The sequence below is a fragment of the Balaenoptera ricei genome, chromosome 6, assembly GCF_028023285.1.
Source record: "Balaenoptera ricei isolate mBalRic1 chromosome 6, mBalRic1.hap2, whole genome shotgun sequence".
Taxonomy (NCBI): domain Eukaryota; kingdom Metazoa; phylum Chordata; class Mammalia; order Artiodactyla; family Balaenopteridae; genus Balaenoptera; species Balaenoptera ricei.
In genome coordinates, this window is record NC_082644.1 from 7,983,386 (window position 1) to 8,005,138 (window position 21,753).

At 55.0% G+C, this 21,753-nt stretch overlaps 1 protein-coding gene across 2 annotated transcripts; it reads left to right on the forward strand.

Moving 5' to 3' along the window:
• The first annotated feature begins 818 nt into the window (after window positions 1-818).
• Window positions 819-20,546, forward strand: CTSB (cathepsin B). Of its 2 annotated transcripts, XM_059926786.1 has the most exons (10): window positions 819-948; window positions 11,963-12,113; window positions 13,220-13,305; window positions 14,233-14,347; window positions 15,956-16,074; window positions 16,821-16,906; window positions 17,215-17,358; window positions 17,734-17,850; window positions 18,996-19,124; window positions 19,451-20,546. In XM_059926786.1, the coding sequence occupies exons 2-10, from the start codon at window positions 11,988-11,990 to the stop codon at window positions 19,534-19,536; spliced, it is 1,008 nt and encodes a 335-aa protein (XP_059782769.1). In that variant the 5' UTR covers window positions 819-948; window positions 11,963-11,987; the 3' UTR covers window positions 19,537-20,546. The 2 variants fall into 2 exon arrangements, with proteins under 2 accessions (XP_059782769.1, XP_059782771.1); XM_059926788.1 differs by lacking the exons at window positions 819-948; window positions 11,963-12,113; window positions 13,220-13,305; window positions 15,956-16,074 and having other exon boundaries at window positions 14,274-14,347.
• Window positions 20,547-21,753: the final 1,207 nt, after the last annotated feature.

Sequence of the window (21,753 nt, forward strand, 5' to 3'; positions counted from 1 at the left end):
CGCGCACTGCAATGAAGAGCAGCCCCCGCTCGCAGCAACCAGAGAAAGCCCGCGCGCAGCAACGAAGACCCAACGCAGCCAAAAATAAATAAATAAATAAATTTATTAAAAAAAAAAAAACATCCGGGGAATCATGGAACCAAGTGGGACTTGAGCCCCTCCATCAGCCTCCATAGGGACCCCCACCCACAAGTAAACTTCAAGTACAACAGTGTGCTTGCTGTGTACGTCCTCTTCAGGACCGGCCTCCTGGCACCCCTCTTCCAAACAGATTTCTGCCTCTCAGGTCATTCTCTATAGAAATCCTGATGCAGCTCCTGAAATTAGTACTCAGTGGTAATTAACTACTACCTTTTTTTTTTTCTTACATAGCTGGACTATCTGATAGGTACCCTTTCTCAGAACAGTAAAGCCAACAGGCTTTTAAGGCTCTTCTGGGAAGCCCGCTGTCTCGATATCCCCATCTCTGGCAGTTGTTTCTGGATCAACGAAATAAGGAACAGCTATCCCCTCCCCCAAGAGGGATCCGGGCTTTGGCTTTGATGCGCTGCGTCTCGGCCGGGTGGGCCCCGGGGAATCTCTCCAGGCGGGGTGAGGCCCCGAGGGCCGCGTCCAGCCCCCTTCCGCTCCGCACGGGTACCAGCACGCAGGGTGGAAGCCGGCAGAGCTCAGAGCCCCTCTTCCCAGGCGGCCGGGAGCCGGGCGGGCGCGGGGGCGGGGCGAGGCGGGGCGCCGGCGGTCACGTGGGGAGTCAGCCGGGCGCGGGGCGGGGCGCCGGCGGTCACGTGAGGAGTCCGTCGGGCGCGGGGCGGGGCCGGGCGCGGTACTTAGCGCGGGGGCGACCCTGGGGAGCTACAGCGGCTGCTCAGGCACCGGCAGCAGCAGGAGACCAGGCCAGGGCAGTCTCAGGCTGCAGGCCCAGGCCCTCTGCGGCGGCGGCGGAGCGCGGTGAGTGAGTGAGTGCGTGCGTGCGGGCGGGTCGGGGGAATGGGGAGACCGGCGTCCCGGGCCGGCGGAAGGGGGGACCCTCGGGCAGTCGCAGCCGGGCGAGCCGGGGCGGCACGGCGCCCTCCCGGACGTCGTTGTGGTGAGAAAAGCAGAAATCAACCCCCGCGCGGTAGCCCGGGCTCCTCCCACATTCCCACTCCGGCTGGGGGGCTCGTGTTCTCCCTCCCGCCGCGTCCCCGGGCCGTGTTCTGACCCCAGGCCTGGTCATCCAGACCCCACGGTCCGCCGTCTTCAGGGCCGGGGAGGGGCGGGCGGTGGGATCCGAGGGAGGAGCCTGCGAGGAAGAGCTTGGCCCGGGCCCTGCCGACTTTTCGGCGGCAGCCCGGCTCCCCAGCCCCTTTTGAGCCTCTGGGCCTCAGTTTCCTCGGCAAATTGCTGAGATGATAGTATTTACCTGCATCAGTTTTAGGTGTATTATTTTTCTAAAAGGTTTGCCTGGGCAGTTTCTTGCACACAGTCACACCCAAGTTCGGGGACCCCCAGAAGACAGAAATTGAAAAATAGGAACCTGGAACTGGGGGGAGGGGGGTGGGACCCACAGGAAGAGTTAAATCCACAGATGGGAGGAGAAACTAAGCAGAGCGGGGGACAGGAGACTGTAGGACCCGGGGTGTCAGCCCCCCCCCCGGGAGTGTGGGGAGAGAGATGCCGGGCCCACCCCTGGATTGCTAAGGAAGGGAGCCGGCCTGGGCCCAGGGTGCTGCGGGAGAGGCGAAGGCAGGGCAGAGCCCCGGGGGCCTCGCCCATCGCTCAGCTGATGACCCTGGAGGCCTCGGAGAGGGAGCGTTGTGGGGTGACCGAGTTTGGGGGTCCGCCGGCTGTCCAGGTAGATGTGAATTGGATTTGTCTTCTTCGTGGGCCTCGGTCAACCCCTTCCCCAGGCACTGAGGAAGCCAGTAGGCTGGCGCGGGGAGAAGGACAGTAGCCCAGGCTCCACATTCCCTCCCCCTGACCCAGGAGAGACTCGTACCCAGTGCGGGGAGGAGGGGTTCAAAGGGAGGCCTAGGACCTTTGGTTACCTCTGGAAAAACTGACCCTCAGGGGCCTCACTAGAGGCGAATGCAGCTGAGGTGCGTTCATCTAGTTGAATCTATAGATGCAGGATGATAGGAGGAAGAGCCTTAGCAGGGCGTCTGGTTTGGTAAAGGCTACTTTCCTTTTCTTTCATAACATCCTTAATTTCCTGGAGGATTGTTTCCTGTTGACACTGGTGATGGTGACCTAGCGCCCTTGAGCTTCGTAGAGAAAGAAAGGGGCTGGGCCACCCCCAACCTGTGTGGCTTTCCCAAAGAGTTGAAGGCACCCTGGAGAATGGATTCGCTCAAACCTTTGGGGGCATTTTTGTCCCAGAGCTGGGGTGCAGCCAAGTGGAAGGGTGCAGATCCCTTATCTGGGGGCTTCCCAGGCCCAGGGGAAGGCGACTTGGGCCAGACACAGCCCAGGCTCCCCTTGAGCTCCCCTGCTGCTGGGTCAGGAGAGCCTGTTTCTGAACTGGCCAGGCAGTGAGCGTGGAAGCCCTTTAGCTCCAGGAAGCACCTGCCTGTGTGCTGCCGATTCAGCAGCTCGAGCTGCGGCCCTCCTTGTAGATGGGCTCTTTCTTTCCCCAGCTGCCGGCCCTGGGAGTTGGAGTAGAAAGTGGCATACATTTTAGGGCTAAGATACCTTGTGTTACCATTGGCAGCTGGATAGGGAAGTGAAGGAAGAGTGCTTTCAGCTGAGCCTTGGCATGTCTGTTGGGTGGTTTTCTTAAATGTGGTGATGAGTTGGGGTTGTGTTGAATATCCCGGTCCTCGGGAGAGAAGAGCTGAAACGTTTCAGGGTGAGGACCCACAGTGTCTGCCGCCTGTCTTGGGCAGTTTAGCATAAGGAAAGCGTTGGAAATACGTGAGGCTGAACTATATGAAATGGTAATTTTTGTAGGTCAAGGAGGATTGCAGTCAGGCACTTGGATGTGGTTCAGCCTCACGTGTAGAGGTGGTCAGGATTGACAGTAAGTGGGACGAATCTAGTTGAAGCACACGCAGGTGTGTGTTGGACTCACTGGGTTTTGGGAGGCCATCGGCATTCCACCCCTCGTCCCATGTCTTCATCTTCCTTGGTTCACGCTCAGCGCACGCTCCAGAGCTGCCTAAGCGAGGGTGCCTGGGAGATGACTCCGAAGTCTCTCCATGCCTGGTATGTTCACATCCCACCCTAGTTTGGGTAGGAGGGGGATCTAGGGATCAAACACCATTAAATATTTAGACTTCAGTCCCGTTTTAAAGCGCAGGCCTCATCCCCACCTGCTTTCTGCAGCACCCACAGCTTCTTATCTCGGGGGTGTGTGTGTGTGTGTGTGTGGTCACGGGGGTGGTGGGTGGGGTCTTAGAGTCAGTGCCTTCCCTGCTGGTCATGGCCCCCCGGCGGCAGGCAGCAGCTTCCAGCTTCTTCACTCTGCAAATCTGTTACTGGTGCCTGAGGGACCTTGTAACTCCTGTCTGCTCTTTGTGCTCTTTGTGATTCCCCTGCCTGGTTGGGTTTTTTTTCTCCTTGTTGTTCTTTTAATACTTTGTATCAATTTGTGAATAATGTTATTGAAATTAACATGCTTTAATTATACTGCACGTGTCCTTTTTCCACTTGTGTCTGTGAGATTGATTTATGTTAATACATAACAGATCCAGTTCATTCATCTTAAATGCACGGTGTATTTATTTCCTGAGGGACAGTTTTGCTTTTTCACTGTTCTCACAGCGCTGCAGTATTCTTGTGTCTGTCAGACACTTGCAAGAATTTCTCTAGGGCAGAAGCAGGAGAAGTCAGTAAGTTGCTGGGTCCTAAGGTGTGTGCACCTTCCATTTTTCTAGATACTGACCGTGCTGTCCAATGAGGTTTTACCAACGTATATTCCCAGTGGCCTTGAGGGTTCTTGTCTCTCATATTTACCAACACCAGATATTATCGGACTTTAATTTCTGCCAGTCTGGTGCGTTTGAAATGCTGTCCTTGTTTTAATTTGCATGACTGGGAAGTCAAATTTAATTCTTTGCTCTAGGAAATCATTGATGAGGTTTTTCTATTTTTGTTGTTGATCAGTGATAGTTTATGGGTTTTAATGTGTTTGTCCACAGCTAGAACTTAAGAAGGTTTCTTTTGATTCTAACCTGGGTATCTGGACTTGTCTGCAATTAGATAATATTTTCTGAGTTTTTAACTTTGAGGATGCGTGTGGGTTTTGGGTACTGGAAGTCTGACTCTTCCACTTCACAGGTGACAAAACTGAGGCACCTGCACGTTTGTGACATGACAGGTGTCACCCAGATAATTGTGGAGGAATCTCTACAATTCGATCTCTTGGCAGTTCTGTCCCTACCCAGGTACACCATCCAGAGCTTGCCTTGGGTCTTTTCTCAAGCTTCAGTTACCCTCACCAGGCAAACAAAAGCCTTAATCAAGACCAGAGGCCCTTTTCCTTCACTACCATCTTATGAATGCCGGGTGCTGGGAAGGATGGTGCCTGCAGTCTTGACTGTATTACCTGTCTCTACGAGGCAAATCACTCACTTAGTCCGGTCATCAAGATAACCTAGAGTTACCAGCACGGATGCGGCAAGGAGGATGGGACAGATACCATCTAGATAATGAACTGATCCAGTATAGAGCAGTGTGAAACTAGCTACTCTGCCGAGGGACCCAGCGGGCTGAGCTTCTCCGTGACCCCCGGACCTGCTGACCTGGACTGGGGCAGGATGTGCTCACTGGAACAAACCAGTCACATGGCCTCTGGGCTTGCGCAAGACCTGGGAAGGCGATGCCGCCCGAGGGGTTCAGCCGCTCCAGGGTAGAGGCCTTGTCACACATCAGCTGGGGGCCATCAGCCCCGCCTTCTCCATCTACTTAACCCTGCAGGTATTTGGGGGGTGCTTTGTTCTGGTGGTCAAGATAGCAGGATAAACCACCATCTGAGTAGGGGGATCATGATTTTTCTTCCACGCTGGGATACAGCTGAGAATAGAAAGAATTACCCTGGGATGGCAGGAGTTACCCGGCCTGTGCGCAGCGAGCGGCATGTTGGCGCTGCTGGTGCTGGTGCGTGGGGGATGGTTTTCTGGGGGCAGTAGGGCTGTCCACACCGAGCCAGGCTGCGCTGCGCGGAAGACGTCTCCTTCCATCTCCCAGCAGGCTCGCGAGGGGAGTGTATCTTCCCAGGGCCCCAGGGGAGGAAACCCGGACCAGGCCGGAGAGGCGAGGCCTTTCTGTTGCTTGCTCTCGTGTCTGCCAGTCCCCCCCACCAGTGCCCAGCCAGCAGGGAGACGCACTCCAGCCCGGGACTGAATTAGGGAGCTGCTGTGTTCCCGCAGGCTGCAGAGGCAGGGAGCGCTAATCTCATTTGAGCCTCCAGGGACTTCTGAAAGCTTTTAGGAAGCAGCCCCAAGGTCCTCCAGAATCCGGGCAGCACACCCATTTTAGAAGCTGAGGCACGGGGATGAAGCACCCCTTCAGCATCTCACTAAGTCAGGGTCGGAGTCGGGGAGCAATCCAGCAAGCAAAAGCCTCCAGAACTTTCCAGAACTTTGCCCAAATGGTCATGTTTCTCAAAAATACAAAATGTTTTGACTGCTGAGGGCCTTCTTGGGGGGGGGGGGTCCGTTGTTTTAGGCCTAGGGGAGTAATTTTCTTGTGTGTGCAGGTTTTGAGCTGCTGTGACTGATCTTAAGCAGTGTTCCATTTGTGGGCACTGTAGCCGCACTGTTTCCAGGCACCACGGGAGAGCAGCTCGAGGAGGCCTCCCTGCCGAGCCTGGTGGGAATCAGTCACTTATTTCAGACAGACTGGCAGATGGGGAGCAGGGGAGGCCCTGTGCGTGTCCTAAAGGGTTCAGGTGGCTGAGGCAGGTGGGGCCTTCTCGCAGCTCCTGGAGCCTGCGGTGACCCTCTTCTGGGTCACACAGCACTTGCTTGGGCGCGTTCAGCTGCGGGGTCCCGGCTCTAGGGGCTGGATAGCCAACTGGTGCCCGGCCGTCTGTCTCCTGAAAGCTGTGAGGATGAAGACTGGCAGCTGTCTTTGTTTGGTTTTGGTTTTGATTTAAAGATGATAAGCCGGAAAGCAGCTTCACATGTTTCCATTAGGAACCAAGACGTAGAACAGAAAGACCACATCAAGGCTGTGCTTCAGACTCGAGGAGAGGTCCCGGGTGCCCTTCGGGTCGATCAGAGCACATTTGAGGTCAAGGCGCTTGTGCCACTCCAACATCGAGGTGTCAGTGGGCGGCTGACACGGAGGGGAAGCACAGGCCTGCCTGCTTCTGTGTGGGTGTGCTGGAACGGCCCAAGCTTCGGGAGCAAGTGCCGCGGTGACGGCGAGGGGCAAGCGTAGTCTTTGTGGAAGAGAAAGAAGCACAAGCTGTAGCAAAAAGGTCCCACTGAACCTTCACAACCCTCCAGCCCTTCCACCTTCCCCCCGCCTAGAGCCACTCTGCTGACATGTAAGAAACAACCTTAATTTGTGGCTGTTGGCAAAATGTAGGCACTCAGTTCTTTTGAGCCAACAGTGGAAGGGGTCAGCAGTATTTAAGCGGCAGCCGTGGGTAAGGAAGAGCACGGGACCTGGTGAAAGACTGTGGCTGGACATGCATCCATCTTTTTCTGGGTTAGCCAGAAGACTGCAGCTGGCCGATTTGGAAATTTCAGGTACATATGTCCCGTCTCCTTAGATCAGATTTAGAATCCAGTCTACAGAGGGCTCTTAACCACGTAAGAAAGCTGTTTTAAAAATCAAGCTTGGCTGTGTGTCCCTGGGATGTCAGGACACCTGTGTTCATTCCCCTCCTTCCAGAGCCCCGAGGCCCATGGTGGGCCCAGGACTGGCTTCAGGGTGGTGTGGGGAGCAGCTCTGCTCTTGGGGAGGCTCACAGAGTCACCTGGACGCAGGCCCTACTTTGCCCAGGACAACATTCTGCGGAGCTCGAGCGGAATGTGCTTTCATATAAACAGTCAAGTGCTCTAGGGGGTTTGGAGCGGAAAGAAATGAGAGAGCCCATTTTTTACAGCCAGAGAGTAGCTTGGAAAAGGGCCAGAGGGTGTAGTGGAGCCCAGGGTCTTCCCAGGAAGTCAGCTGACTGAGGGCTGCAAGTCACATCTGCCCACAGCTGTCCTTTTTCCCGGCCACACCCTGATGGGGATCTGGTGACTTGCAGGTGTCCTAATCCTGTTTGGGGCCCTCTTCCCTCACAGTAAGGACTTTCTGTCCTTTCCCTCTGGTTTTTAAGGGGGAAAACCCCCCACAGAATTGAGAAAAGGGAAATGTTTGTTCAAAAGAGGGGAAGTGAAAGCTGGTGGTGTTTTCGTGCTGAGGCCACGAGTGGGACCGTGACTGGCTTGGTAACAGCAGAGCTCGTGCCTTAAACCATTTGTGCTTAGTTTGTCCTGTTTCAGGATGCATGTGGATGTGGACAGAAAGGAAGAGGTGGTGTCCACTGGAATGCAGGGGCATCTCTCTGTCCCCATAGGAGGAGAAATTTGATTCCGTATTCTCTGGGATCTCAACAGCCCCCGGACCCTCAGAAGGGAGAGGTCCATTGGAAGATTGATTGGGGTTAAAATCTCAGTTTTAATTGGGGCTTTTTGTGACGTGGAGGTATTTTGGGCGGGTTTGAGTGAACTGGACTTGTCTGGCACGGACCGCAAGTGGGGAAAGGAGAGGAGAGAGGGAGGAGGCGAAGGGTGGGGCCTTTGCTGCCTTCTGACTGGCAGGCACCCTCCTTTCACTCTGGACTTCCACCCGGGGACACGAGTGGTCACTAGCCCCATTTTACAGGTGGTGAGACTGAGGCTCAGTGAAGGCGGGTACACAGTTGGGAAGTAAGTGGAATCCAGGTCTCCTGACTCCAAGCCCCACTCTCATCCTCTCCAGCGGCTCCCGCGGCTGTTGACCACTTGCACTCCAGCCCGGATGCTCTCCTGTGACGCTGCGGCCCCGGCGGGCGGGCTGCGGCCGCAGGGAAGGCCCCGTGACCAGACTGGAGTGGGGGTTCACACTGCGCCCTGACCGCAGGCTCGTGGGCCCGGTGCTCGCCGAGGCCAGGGGTGCGCAGGGAGGACGGGTGACAGGAGCCATGGAGCAGGAAAGGAGGGCGGGGCGTGGGGCAGTGGTCAGCACGGCAACTGAGAACCACCTGGGAGCTGCCCGCGTTCCCCGCCCCCGCGAAACCAGAGAATCCTTCCCCCTTTTTATTGGCTGCGCCATGCATCTTGCGGGATGCCAGTTCCCGGACCAGGGGTGACCAGGGATCGAACCCAGGCCCTCGGCAGTGAAAGTGCCGAGAGCTAACCACCGGACCGCCAGGGAATTCCCGACCCCAGACAGATCTGTGCAGTCCGCTTGCGTGGAAGAGCCCCATGCTCCACGTGAGCGGCCGGCTGAGCCCGCAGGGGCCCTGGGGACGCTCCTGTTTGACACACAGGGAACGTTCTGCGCGGATGGCCTCTGGTTTCCTGAGGACCCTGCCACGTTCCTGACACCGGGACAGGTAGTGGTGAGAGCCGAGGGTGGCGGCCCTTCCAGGTGCGATTCTGACGGGCCCATCGGCCAGGCCTCCACCTGCCAGGGGGGTCCGGACGCCCACGTGTGGGGAACACACCTCCCATCTTGGAGCGGTGTTAAGACGCCAGGGGTAAGTCAGGGTGTCGATACAAAGGAACCCTCTGCTTTGCGTCTCTGCCCAGAAGACTTTTAAAAGAGGCCCCAGAGAGCTCTGGCGCCCCTCCTGCCACACGCGGACACGGCAAGACGTTTCCTAACAGTCTGGAGGCTCCTGACACGGGGTCACTGAGCACCAGCTTCCCCATGAGTCACTGAAAATGGGAAGGTTAAGCATTCTGAGCAGAAAGTCACTGGGGAGAAGGCATCTGATTGGAAGCAGCATTTGGGGGCTCATCAGAACAAGTGTTCTTTCAGTTGGGTGGCTCTGGGTCTTTGGTAGCACCAGCTATTATTCTTCCTTAAAAAAAACCCCCACAAATATAACGTGCTCATTTACAATATAAATATATATATATATATATATATATATATATATATAACATGCTCATTTAAAAAAAAAGGCGGCTATATAGTGAAAATCAGTTTCTTGGGACTTGTGTATGTTTTTCTCAACGTTTTCCACGAGTGACAGGGATAAACATGTACGTGGCTTGATGGGCTCACACTTGCCATGACTCACCTGCTGCTTTGCTCTCCTTCACTTACTGTCTATTTTGGTCTTTTTTATCAGTACAGTGTGATTCACTTCAACTAGTTCATTTCTTAATGGCTGCTTATGTATTCTATTATTTAAGCGTTTACCACAGCTGTTACAGTTAATGTTATTAGATGCTTTCTTTCCGGTCTTTTGCGAACACCGAGAATGTTTAGTGAACACCCGTGTACCGGTATCTTTCGTCTTGAGGCTTGTGGGATAAATTTCTAAATGTCAAACTGCTGAGTCAAAGGGCATGCAGTGAGGAGAACTGATAGAGGTTGGGTCACACCTGCCACTGGGTGTTCCTCAGCGTCCGCATCTGTTTCCCTGCACATCTAACCCCAGCTGAAAACTCTCCAACCCTGCAACCTTCGCCAGTCTGGAAGGTACATACCTCTTTGCTGAGCATCTTTAAGTATCTGTTGGCCTTCTATAGTTTTTTCTGTACATTTACTGTGTATATCTTCTGGCCGTTTTTCTGAGTCCTTTGCGTATTAGGGAAACGGAGCCCTAAGTATTTGTAAGGACTGTTTTTTGTCCATTTGTCACTTTGTATTTTGTTTTTTCTAGAAGAAGAGAGGCTTTATTTTCATGTAATCGTTTTCCTCTTTAAGATTCTGTTTTATGTTAATCTTAGGCATTCCTCACGCCAATGTTACATTTTTAAAAGTGCCCTTATTTTCTTCATACAACTTCTGTTTTTATTCAAGATCTTTGTTCCATGTAGCACTTTTTGTATAGTAAGGACTTGAGGGTAAAGATTGAGTCTTTTTTTTCTTTTTTCCAAAATGCACAGCCAGTTGTGCAGGCACCATCCACCAAGATGTGCCATTTCCTCCCTCGTAGGATGTGCTTCCGAACGGCCTGTTTAGTTGATGCAGCTCTTCCTGGGCTGGCGTCACCCAGGGTTTATCATACGTTTCCCACCCCAGACCTTCAGGCCTCCATCACTGTTCTTTTCCAGAACCGTCTGGCTATCTTCACACGTGGATTCCTCCAAGTGAATTGTTGCTTAAGCAACAGTTAAGTTAGGTTTTCCCTTGAATATAATTCACTGTGTGGAAGGCAGCATGTTCGGTGCTGTCACCTACGTCATCTTCGTGTACCCCTCACAAAACCCTGTGACCTGAGGAGGTGACCCAGTGACCCTGCTGTGCCAGCCCCTGAGGTCAGGGACAGGAGGGCCCAGCACACACACACGCGCGTGCGCGCGCACACACACACGCACACGCTCGCACACACACACACACACACACACACACACGCTCGCTGAGTGGGCATCTCACGAGGCCCCGCAGTGCTGTGGCGCCCAGGTCACATTTCTTGCCCTCATCAGAGCTTCTTGCCTAAGAGCGTGCCTCAGAGGCTGAGCTGGAAGTTGGCAGTCTCCTGACCTGCAGGCCAATCCAAGAGCTGAGGCCTTGGTGGTGATGGGATGGCTTCCCTTCTCGGGAGCCCCGTCTCTGAAACTGGAAGCAGAGCCCTTGGCTGACTGGAAAAGCCCCGGACAGTCCCGGTAGACCTGTACTGCCGGCCAAACCAGCTCTGCTTCCCGGCTCTCGAGGCAGCACGTGCAGGGCTGGAGGTGGGCTTGTGTTTGCTTGTCTGGTGTCCAGAATGTGGCTCATGAGATTTATCTTTTCTTGTGTTTTTCTTATCCCACTGGTCTTCCACTTGAGACATGATCACAGGAAAAGGCTGTTTATTACTTGGGAGAAGTCACAAACTTTGTTCCAGGAACCCATGGAGAGGCAGGTTGGCCATAGTGGGGAGGGCACTGGATTCGACTTTGCCTGAAGATCCGGGTTTGTCCATTTGTTTGGGAGGGACTTGTTGGAACTGCTTGTCACCTGGGCCCTGGGGTGGGTTCTGACGGATAGCAGAGCGGCCTCGGCCCCGACCTCACAGCTCACAAGATAGTTGATCCACAAACCATGCAGTGACCAGCATCATTTCAGACTGTGAGCCCTGCCCTGGCCCTGCAGCAGCTCTAGAGACCGGGTGACACGGTGTCCTGCCGGCATCCGAGGGGGCCTCACACACACAGCACAGCCCTTTCTTGGCTTTCTCTCTCGTGCATGCTCCCAGCCAGCTGGAGGGGGAGCACACAGTCTGTCTTAGCCATTCAGGCCGCTACAACAGAATGCTACAGATGGTGCCTTCCAAGCAAACTTACTGCTCACGGTTCTGGAGACTGGGAGCCCCAGATCAGGGGCCAGCATCGTCCAGTGAGGACCCCCTGCGTGGTCAGACTTCCCTGTGTCCGCACATGGAGGAAGGGGCCAGGGAGCTCTGTAGGGTCTCTTTTATAATAAGGGCACTAATGCCATTCATGAGGGCTCCACCCTTGTGACCTCATCATTCCCCAAAGGCCCCACGTCCTAACACCATCACCTTGGGGGGTAGGATTTCAACTTGAATTTGGGGGTGTGGGACACAAACATGAGTCCGTTTCACAGTCCTGCATGCTGTGGGCATGGGCTGGGACTTTGAGACAAGGCCTGAGAGCACATGGGTACCGAGGCTTGAAGGCGCTCTGCTGACACCTCATCTCCAGAAGAGGAAACTGAGGAGCACAAGGGGTCAGATGGTAGAGCCAGGACGGAATGGGATCCCTCTGACCACTGGCTTGTTTGTGGCCCCAGAACAGGGCTACCTGAGGTGACATCTTGTGTGTGTCAAGCACCTGAACTGAGGGAAGAAGCATCCTGATGTCTTGTGTCCTTTCCTTTCCAGGTTAATCTAGGATCCAGTTTCCAAAATGTGGCGGCTCTTGGCCACACTCAGCTGCCTGGTGGTGCTGACCAGTGCCCGGAGCAATGTGCATTTCCCGCCTCTGTCAGATGAGCTGGTCAACTTCGTTAACAAGCAAAACACTACGTGGAAGGTGGGCTGGGGGCCCCTTCTGTATACTCTGACTCCCGAGGGAGGGGCTGCAGCTGTGGCCCATGGGACAGTGTGTCCTAGACAGTTGATCTGATTCATAGACCTGGCCACTGGCGCACTGCCCTATCCCCTTCCCTCGTGTGTGTGTTGTCTGTGTGTGAGAGTGTGTGAAGGCGCATGGGGGTAAACCAGCTCTGGAAGAGTTCACCACCAGGTAGACACTGTAACCCCACCGTGGTAGGTATCACAGCCCATCAGTAACACCAACTCCGTGATTGTGCCCAGCCCTGAGGCCCGAGGCAACAGGAACAGGGGGATGAGGAATAAGCCACGTTCAGGGCAGTGGAGGGTCTCTCGTGACGTCAGCAAATGGTACAGCTTGGAGGAGATACCCACTGGTCTGAGAGCTGCCCACTGCCCGTGCGGTCACTCTGGGCTGCTCCCCGCCTGCTCTGCAGATGCCTGTCTTAATCCGTTCAGACCGCTGTAACAAAAGTGTGTGGATCAGTGCTTGTGAACAGGAATGTATTGCTTGCAGTTCTGGAGGCTGGAGGTCCAAGATCAGGGTGTTGGCATGGTCAGGTTCTGGTGGGGGCCCTCTTCCAGGTTGCAGGTGGCTGACTTCTTGTTGTGCCCTCACTTGGCCTGAGGGGTAAGCTAGCTCTCTGGAGGCTGGAGGTCCAAGATCAGGGTGTTGGCATGGTCAGGTTCTGGTGGGGGCCCTCTTCCAGGTTGCAGGTGGCTGACTTCTTGTTGTGCCCTCACTTGGCCTGAGGGGTAAGCTAGCTCTCTGGAGTCTCCTTATAAAAGGGCACTGATCCCATTCATGGGGGCTCCACCCTCATGACCTAAGCACCTCCAGAGGCCCCACTTCTTAACACCATCACATTGAGGTTAGGTTGCAACATGAATTCTGGGGGGGGACACAGACATTTGTTCTGTAGCAGTGCCCCAGCCCCCTTGCTCTGCGGAGGTGGAGGGGACCCCTGGCCTTGCCAGGGCTTGTGTGGGTGGTATGCATGCTCCACCCCATCTCTGGAAACATCCCCACCCCCCCCCGCCGCCCCGTGTTGGTGGGTGACTGCTGTGGGTGCGGCTGTCTTCCAGGCTGGACACAACTTCTACAACGTGGACCTGAGCTACGTGAAGAAGCTGTGTGGCACCTTCCTGGGCGGGCCCAAGCTGCCCCAGAGGTGAGTGCCCACTACTGGGGAGGACGCACGGCTACACCAGCACCACTGCCATGGGAGCAGAGATGCTTGGCACAGAGGGAAGGGGGAGGCAAGAAGGCTTCCCTGGCATCCGTAGGCCTCACTGCCCCCAGAGCTGCAGGGACTCTGCCTGAGGTACAGGGCCTAGCCACCAATGCCAGAGTTTCCTACGGTGCTTCTCCAGGCGTCCCCGCCACAGTGGGAAAGGCCCCAGGTCTGGGTCTCCAAGATCTGAATGGACCCAATCTTGAATAATTTAAGGAAAATCTAAGAAAAACCATATGATCTGCCATTAATGTTTATTTTTTCTAGAAAAGTCTGCAGTTTCTATTTTCATGTAGATATTACTCTTGAAGGAAGTGTTAGAAAAATCTAACGGTGAGGATGGGATAGTTACGTTATGGGGACCGTTACACAGTTGCGAAGGTATTTAAAAAATGATGAACCTGGGCAGATGTTTGATTCGGGGTCGGGTTGGGGAAGCAAGAGATACAATTATCTGGACCCTGTGGCGAAAACTCCTCAAAAATATCCATAAAATGGGTGTAGAAAGAAACGTACAGGATGGTAAGTTACGTGGAGCAGTAGAACCTATTTTGTTTTATAAAATTCCAAGGGGGGAATTCCCTGGCGGTCCGGTGGTTAGGACTCCACGCTCTCACTGCTGAGGGCCCGGGTTCGATCCCTGGTCGGGGAACTAAGATCCTGCAAGCCGCACGGCACAGCCAAAAAAAAAAAAAAAGTGTTTAAATAAATAAATAACATTCCAAGGGGACACCCTTGCATACACCCTCCTTTGCATATCCTTGTGCCTCTTCCCTTCTAGGTGATGGCAGTCAGCTGGCTTTGCGGGGATGGGAGAGTGGGTTTTAAGGTGACAGCTTGTGACGGAGACCTTCCTTTTTCCAGAGCTGCATTTGCTGAGGGCATGGTTCTGCCTGAAAGCTTCGATGCCCGGGAACAGTGGCCAAACTGCCCGACCATCAGAGAGATCAGAGACCAGGGTTCCTGCGGCTCCTGCTGGGTGAGGCCCCTGCTGGCCGGGAGGGCTGGGGCCAGGGGACGGGTGGGGTGGGAGAGACCAGGGGAGTTGAGGTTAGACTAGCTGTGACTAGGCAAGTCACAGAAGGGTTCCCGAGTCTCGGTCTCCACCAGTATAAAAACAAGAAGGATCCCTAAGGTCGTGAATCATTGCAGGACCAGGCGGAAGAATCAGTACGTGCAGAATGCCCTGTACAGGGCGTGTCCCACGTATGGGTTGTGAAGCAGTTTTTATTTCTGTTCGACACACTGTCCCAGGCCATCAGCAAGTACCATTAACTTTGAAGAAGCATCCCCTCTGTATCAATGAGCTCTCTTAATTGTGTTTGTTTGGTAAAATACACATGACATGTGGCGTTGGGTCCATTCAGGTTGCTGTGCAGGTATCACCACCTCCGTCCACAGAGCTCTTCATCGTGCAGAACTGAGACTCTGTCCCCACGAAACACTAACTCCCATTCCCCTCTCCCTGACCCTCAGCAACCACTCTTCTGCTTTCTGTCTCTTGTGGTTTTTCTTTTTTTAAATCAGTGAATCCGTGTATGCCAGGGTAACTCGCAGGCCGGGATCGGGATGAGGGGTGTGAGTGGGGGCGGCAGTCCGGAAGCACGTGCAGTCGCCTTCTGCACTGCTGAGGAGCCCCTGGGACAGTTCCGTAGCTCACCCAGGGTATGGGGCGTAGGTGGGTGCTTGGAAAGGGAAAGTGCATTCTTAAGATTCATGAATGGGTAACTAGCCTGTTTCACGGGTACCAGGAATATGTCAGCGAAGGTTTTCATCATTGTTTGGGGACTAACAGAACACAGAGGCTACCAGGTCCTAGTGATTATTAAAATCTAGTGAATACTAAAGCCTTTGATGACACAGAAGTGATTGACTGCGCCGTGCAGCCCTGGGTGGGGTCAGCAGAAGGACCGGAGGAGCTGCAGGGGCCACGGTGGAATCGGTTACGCTAACAGCTGTGTGCTCCACCCCTGACGGGTTTTTTGTTTTTTCTTATTTTTGGCTGTGTTGGGTCTTCGTTTCTGTGCGAGGGCTTTCTCTAGTTGCGGCGAGCGGGGGCCACTCTTCATCGCGGTGCGCGGGCCTCTCACTGTCGTGGCCTCTCTTGTTGCGGAGCACAGGCTCCAGACGCGCAGGCTCAGTAGTTGCGGCTCACGGGCCCAGCTGCTCCGCGGCATGTGGGACCCTCCCAGACCAAGGCTCGAACCCGTGTCCCCTGCATTGGCAGGCAGATTCCCAACCACTGCGCCACCAGGGAAGCCCTTTTTTTTTTGGTTTTGTCTCACGATTTTAACTAGTCTGGGTACCTCATACGTAAGTAGAATCGTACAGTATTCGTCCTTCGTACAAGCTATATTTTTATGTCAGAAACCAAAGACCGCATGTTTCAGCAGCAAACTGAATGCCCAGGTAGAGGTTTGGGGTGGATTGCTCTCTTGCTTTAATGCCCAGCTCGAGCACCAGGCCCCTCCGCTGCCGTGGAGAGGGGCCAGCCGCCAGGAGGGCGAGGGGTGCCCGACGTCGCCCCCCGGGTGGAGGCTGGAGGGCCCGCAGTGCAGGATGGGGCTCAGCGCGCCGGTTCTTGCAGGCGTTCGGGGCTGTGGAAGCCATCTCTGACCGGCTCTGCATCCGCAGCAACGGGCGTGTCAGCGTGGAGGTGTCCGCCGAGGACATGCTGACCTGCTGTGGCGACGAGTGTGGGGATGGGTGAGTCGGAGCCCCTCAGCAGACCCGCGGGTGGGCGCTGGCCGGGGAGCTCCCTCAGGCAGGACGCCGCCTCTGCTGAGACACGATGGGGACCCGGGGCGTCGGAAGCCAGGCCGGCCGCGCAGAGCTGGGTGTGGGCCGTGGGTCCAGGCCAGACACATGTTCTCGGCACAGGCGGCGTGGCTCCTGGGTTTTGTCGTGCTGGTTCCCCTTTCCTGCTTGAGGAAATGTAGTGGTCTGGGGCCTGTCTCCTTCCCTGTAATTCAGGGTGATGGGCTCCCAGGTAAGCCACATGAGTAACCAGATCCCTGTCTTCTGCCAACTCTGCCCTTGGTTCTGCAACAGCAGTTCTCAGATGCGGCTGCGGATTGGCAATACCTGGGAGTTTAAAAAAAAAGAAGTGCCCAGGTCTCACCCCACGGCAATGAAGTGGGAGTCCCTGGCATTGGTGTTTTGTAAGAGCCCCAGGGGATTCTAAGGTACTGCCCTTCGAGAACGCTGTCTAGACAGAAGACAGAGCCTGGTGTGGATGTGATTATGAAAGTACTTCTGTCTCCTGGGGGATCTTTGTGGGCAGGCCTGGGGGAGTCCCTGCAAGAAGTGACTGTCGGGAGGATGAATGGGGCGTCTGGGGATCTGGGAGAACTGTTGGGCCAGTTGCTGAAGGCAGTGGTGGTGCACCAGGCTGTGGTGTGGGAGCAGCGAGAACCACTCGCCATGAGTTTAACCAGTGGTTCTTTTCTCAGCTGTAATGGCGGCTTCCCCTCTGGAGCCTGGAACTTCTGGACGAAACATGGCCTGGTGTCTGGGGGCCTCTATAACTCACATGTGGGTGAGTGTCTGCCCTCAGCCCCCATCTGGCCAGATGGATTTTATATGCAGGAATAATAGTGGTCTCACTTTCCCATATAAAGTAGAGGTTAAGGGTTGAGGGCAGGAATGCTGGGCTGAAGCTTCAGGTAGAAAGACAAGGCAGCCTTGTGTACGGCGGAGTTAGCAACAGGAGCACGAAGGTGTCAGTGCCGCAGGCTTGAGGGTGACTTCTGTTCCCGCGAGCCGTCGCCCCGATTCTTCTCTCGGGCCTCAAGGGGCCTTTGCGGGGCTTTCTCCTGACACCTACCTTTGTCCTTGGCCCTCCAGGTTGTAGGCCCTACTCCATCCCCCCCTGCGAGCACCACGTGAACGGCTCCCGGCCCCCGTGCACGGGGGAGGGCGACACCCCCAAGTGCAGCAAGATCTGTGAGCCCGGCTACACCCCGTCCTACAAAGAAGACAAGCGCTTTGGTAAGCGGGGCGGGCGACCCAGCGCACCGGCCGGGGGAAGCCGAGGAGGGAGGGCCAGGGCTGTGGGGTCTTAGGTCAGGAACACAGGATGGAGCCTGTCTTACGGGAGGGGGCAGCGCACTGCCTTCTCTGCCCGTCTCCACCCTGAAGTCTGCGGGAATGGTGCCTTCGACCTTCAGCCTTGGAAGGAAGAGACCAAAGCCCTCACTTCATGGGGGAGTCGTCTGCCCTAGAATCCTTCTGGGGGCCGCCTGCCCTGCTTCCAGGGCCTCAGGCTCACTGCGCACACGCGCCGGGCCAGCCCCGTGCATCAGTGAGTGACTGACCGACCCTCTGTGGGAGGCGCCCTGCCCCACTTGGCCGGTTCCTTTGCAGGATGCAGTTCCTACAGCGTCTCCGGTAGCGAGAAGGAGATCATGGCAGAGATCTACAAAAACGGCCCAGTCGAGGGGGCCTTCTCCGTGTATTCGGACTTCCTGCTGTACAAGTCTGGTGTGTCTCGACCCCTGGTGGCAGCTGGCGGAGGAGGGAGATCTGGGTTCCCGGCTGGCGGGACCTCCTGGGTGGGAGGCGGGCCTCCAGGGGGAGGCGGTGCCACATGCCCCTGGCCGCTCCTTGGCTGGTGGTAGAGCTCTCGGCAGCTTCCTGCCTGCCCTGTCCTCTGGCTCCCCCTGGCATCTCCGGAGGTTTCCTGTATGGCCAATCCCTACTCCTCCCGGAAAGGCCAGCTCAAATATCTCCTCGGGGAGCCTTTCTATCCCCGCCTCCACCCACCTCCATGGCTTCCTCATCGCATTCACGTTGTAACGGTAGGTTTCCTCCTTCATCTTTGTCTTGGCAGAGTCTAAGCATCATGCCCAGCACCCAGTGGATGAGGAAAGAGGGAGCACCTTGCTGTGGGGATTCAAACGGCCGGGGACAGGATGGTCCCCGCCTGAGAGCTGTCTTAGAAATCCCCCTTTCCAGACGAACAGTCTGTGCTGAGGGCTTCTGTCTCATTTTATATGCTGCTAGATCGAAAACTCCCAAGCTCTCCAGTCTTATAGAAAAAAAAAAACCAAGGTGCCTGGCAAGAAAAAAATGATAAAGTTGGGCAGTTCTTAACACAGTCTCCCCCAATATTATATGAGAGGACGCGTTTCCAGTTTGACGGAGTGATTCACCAGTGAGGCGGCAGCCTGGGGGCCCTCAGAGCACCTTAGCCAGCATCTTTCTGGCAGCTGCCAGCCCAGCCCCTCTCTCACAGCACCTCTGCAGGGTGTGCCCCAGAGCAGCAGTTTAAAACTAAGCCACGGAACCCTTTCGACAAATCATTACGTGAAGTCCCTGTAGGTAACACAGCTAACTGTTGGTATTTTTATTCGAATTTACAACTTTAGTTTTAAAGGCAACCAACCAGCACATTTGATTGGCCTCCATCTTAATATTTACCCCCCTATATTCGAGTGCGTTAGGCTTTCAAAAATAAGTAATTCCCAAACGTTGCGGGAAGCCCCGGAGCCTTCGCGGGGAACGCCAGGGCCCACGCTTTCCTCCGGCCTGTCTGTCCTGCCTGGGGTGACCAGCCGAGCTGCAGGGGTGCTGTGGCAGATGCGGCGGCCGCCCGGTCTCGGTCTGACCGCTTTCTCCTTTCCCAGGGGTGTACCAGCACGTCACAGGAGAGATGATGGGGGGCCACGCCATCCGCATCCTGGGCTGGGGAGTGGAGAACGGCACCCCCTACTGGCTGGTCGGCAACTCCTGGAACACCGACTGGGGTGACAGTGGTGAGCGCAGCCCCTTGCTGCTAAGAGCAGGGCCCCCTGAGCCAGGGCACAGCGGGCGTCTTGTCCTGGGCTCCACGAGGGCAGCCTCTGGCCCCGAGAGGGTGTGTGCTCGGCCCGGGCCCCCAGGGCACCAGGTGCAGGGGCCGGATGCGGGGCTGGGCTGCGGGGTGAACGGAAGCCAGCCGAGCACCTTGTGGGCCGGCTGGTGACAGCCTTGGGGCTGGTCTGTGACTTCCGCTTCCCCATCTTTCAGGGGTGGGTCTGGATATGTCGGCAAAGGTTGAAAGCCAAGCACAGTTTAAGGGCGTCTTACTTCTGCTCTCTAGGCTTCTTTAAAATCCTCAGAGGACAGGATCACTGTGGAATCGAATCGGAAATTGTGGCTGGAATCCCATGCATTCGTCAGTACTAGAAGATGATGTAGCCTCCTGTGGGCCTGTCCGCCGGCCCTGGGCCAGTTTTTCCCTAAATACCGCCATTCAGACTGGGGATGAGATGGGGGGGTAGGAATGTCTGTCGTCTTTTATTCTTTGAGTTAGGATGAGATACAAGGGTTTTTAGCCAGGGCCTGAAGGACTGGGTCAGGCCAAGCCTCATGTCTGCCATCCGCACTGTCTTCCAAGGAGACGCAGCCAAGGCCAGCCCAGTGGACGGACTGCCGTCATGACACAAGCACTTAGGCACATATCATTGCCGCCGCAGCAGAGCAAGCCTCTCCCGTAGACCAGCTGTGTAGCGCCTGCTGCCCCCGCCTTTGCACCACCAGGGATGGTGGGATTGTAGTTTCCCAAAGGAGTGGAAAGCAGAGCTCTCCTAGCTCGATGGAGTCCCACCCAAGCAGGCGGCTTTCTAGATCCGGCGTAGGTTGAGAAGAGATAGATAGTGGGGCAGCCCTTCGGAGAAAGCCACGCTCTCCCAGGGCCCCTGCATCTGTGGAGGTCTGCAGTGCTGCTGACCCTCTCTGGGCTTGTCCTTGGCATGATTCTTAGGTTTTCTGTTTCGTGCTCCTCGGCTGATCATGTGACTGAGAGTCTACTAGTTGGAAGAGCTGTAGGAGCTGTACAGATTGTCTCCTTCAAACTCGGTGGTTGAGGTTTCTCTGACCTGCTGCCCTCTGATACCACAGCGAAACTAGTTTGGGGAGAAGCCGGCTTTTACTGTTTTAAAATCACTGCTTCACCCTGTTAATATAACAAAGAAAGGAATGACTGCCAATAAAATGCCTCTCCTTCAATGTGAAGTCTGCGTCCTGGTGCCATCTGGAAGATTGTTTGTCACTGTCTGTAGACTTTCAGCTGCTGTCTCTCCTCCTCCCCCAGAAGGAATCGTGTTCCCATGGATCTGGGTGCCCTTGAACCTCTAACCAGGGATATCTTGCCTGGGTTGAGTGGAACAAAATAAATACCTAATTTTTTAACTTCACTGCTGCAGCCATACTTTCAAACCACAGCACCTCCTCTCCTTGCTTTTCCGTCAGTCATTCTCATCAACCCTCTTCTGTAAATCGACCACCCCACACTGCCCCAAGCCTCGATGAGCTCTGTTCCTGCTTAATTAAAGAGGCAAGAACGCTTACCTCTGTTTTTATTTTACCACCTGCACAGCAGCAGTGACCTGCGGGTTCCTGCAGGCGTGGGGCGCTGCCGGTGTAGCCAGTCCTGCTGGAAGACCAGCTCCCCGGGTCGGGGCAGAGCCCGTGCGCGGTGTCAGGAGCTCCTGTCTCTCGGGATGCTGGTTAAGAGTTGCTGCTTCGCATCACCCTAATTACCCACACGCAACGGGACGACCCCAGTTCTCGAGGGAACAGGAGACTGTCAGAATCTCCACCTCTTCCCGCACCCCGGCCTGTCAATACCCCGTCATTTCCCTTCCACAGCTGGGGGTGGGGCCAGCTCTTCCCAGAAGCACAGGAGGTTTAACTTCCGATGTGCCCCAGAAATTAGGATCAGAACTACCTCAAAAACGCTCTTAAACACGTGGTGAACATTGCAGGAGAAACGTGAAACTCATAGTACTTACAGAATGTTTAACAAGGGTTAAAGCTACAAATTCATCATTGCGTTATCTGTACAATTCCAACTAGGATACATTCATAAGCTCAGTGAAGTTCTGACATGTTCTACCCACTCCCAAACTGAGTTGAGTAATTCTGTTTACTACTTTCTCCCATCCTCACCCGGAAGCCAGCAGAGATGCACTAAGTGAACCGAACTGGATCTCAGGGTATCTTCATGCTTGGCCTAAGGAGTCTTTGTGAGAAAACAGAAAGCAATGTTTATGATTGGGACTGATGTCACTTTAGTAAACAAATTACCCTACTACCACCACCTCATCGCCTCAGCTCAATTCAGTAGGTGGTAAGTTTTCCTTGGGTGCCTTCAAACAAGATGACAGTTGGAAGTGACAGCGCCTTTTCGTTCCTTACATGGAGAAAGGCGTATTTTTGTTCAGATTTAGAGGGGTGAGCAAAGGTAGTCCAACCCTTCCCATTCCTTCAATAGGCATCAGAAAGCTGTACGTCGGAGCCTCAGGAGGGGTCCTTGGACCAGCGGCGTTGCCATCTCCGAGGTTCTTGCAAGAAATGCACAATTTGGGGCCAGACCTGAATCTGCATCTGTAGTTAACAAAG

Coding starts and splice junctions, on each gene's coding strand:
- CTSB (XM_059926786.1), top strand. CDS start 11,988: ATGTGGCGGCTCTTGGCCACACTCAGCTGCCTGGTGGTGCTGACCAGT. Junction 12,114..13,219: donor AGCAAAACACTACGTGGAAG/GTGGGCTGGGGG, acceptor GCTGTCTTCCAG/GCTGGACACAACTTCTACAA. Junction 16,075..16,820: donor GGCGACGAGTGTGGGGATGG/GTGAGTCGGAGC, acceptor TTCTTTTCTCAG/CTGTAATGGCGGCTTCCCCT.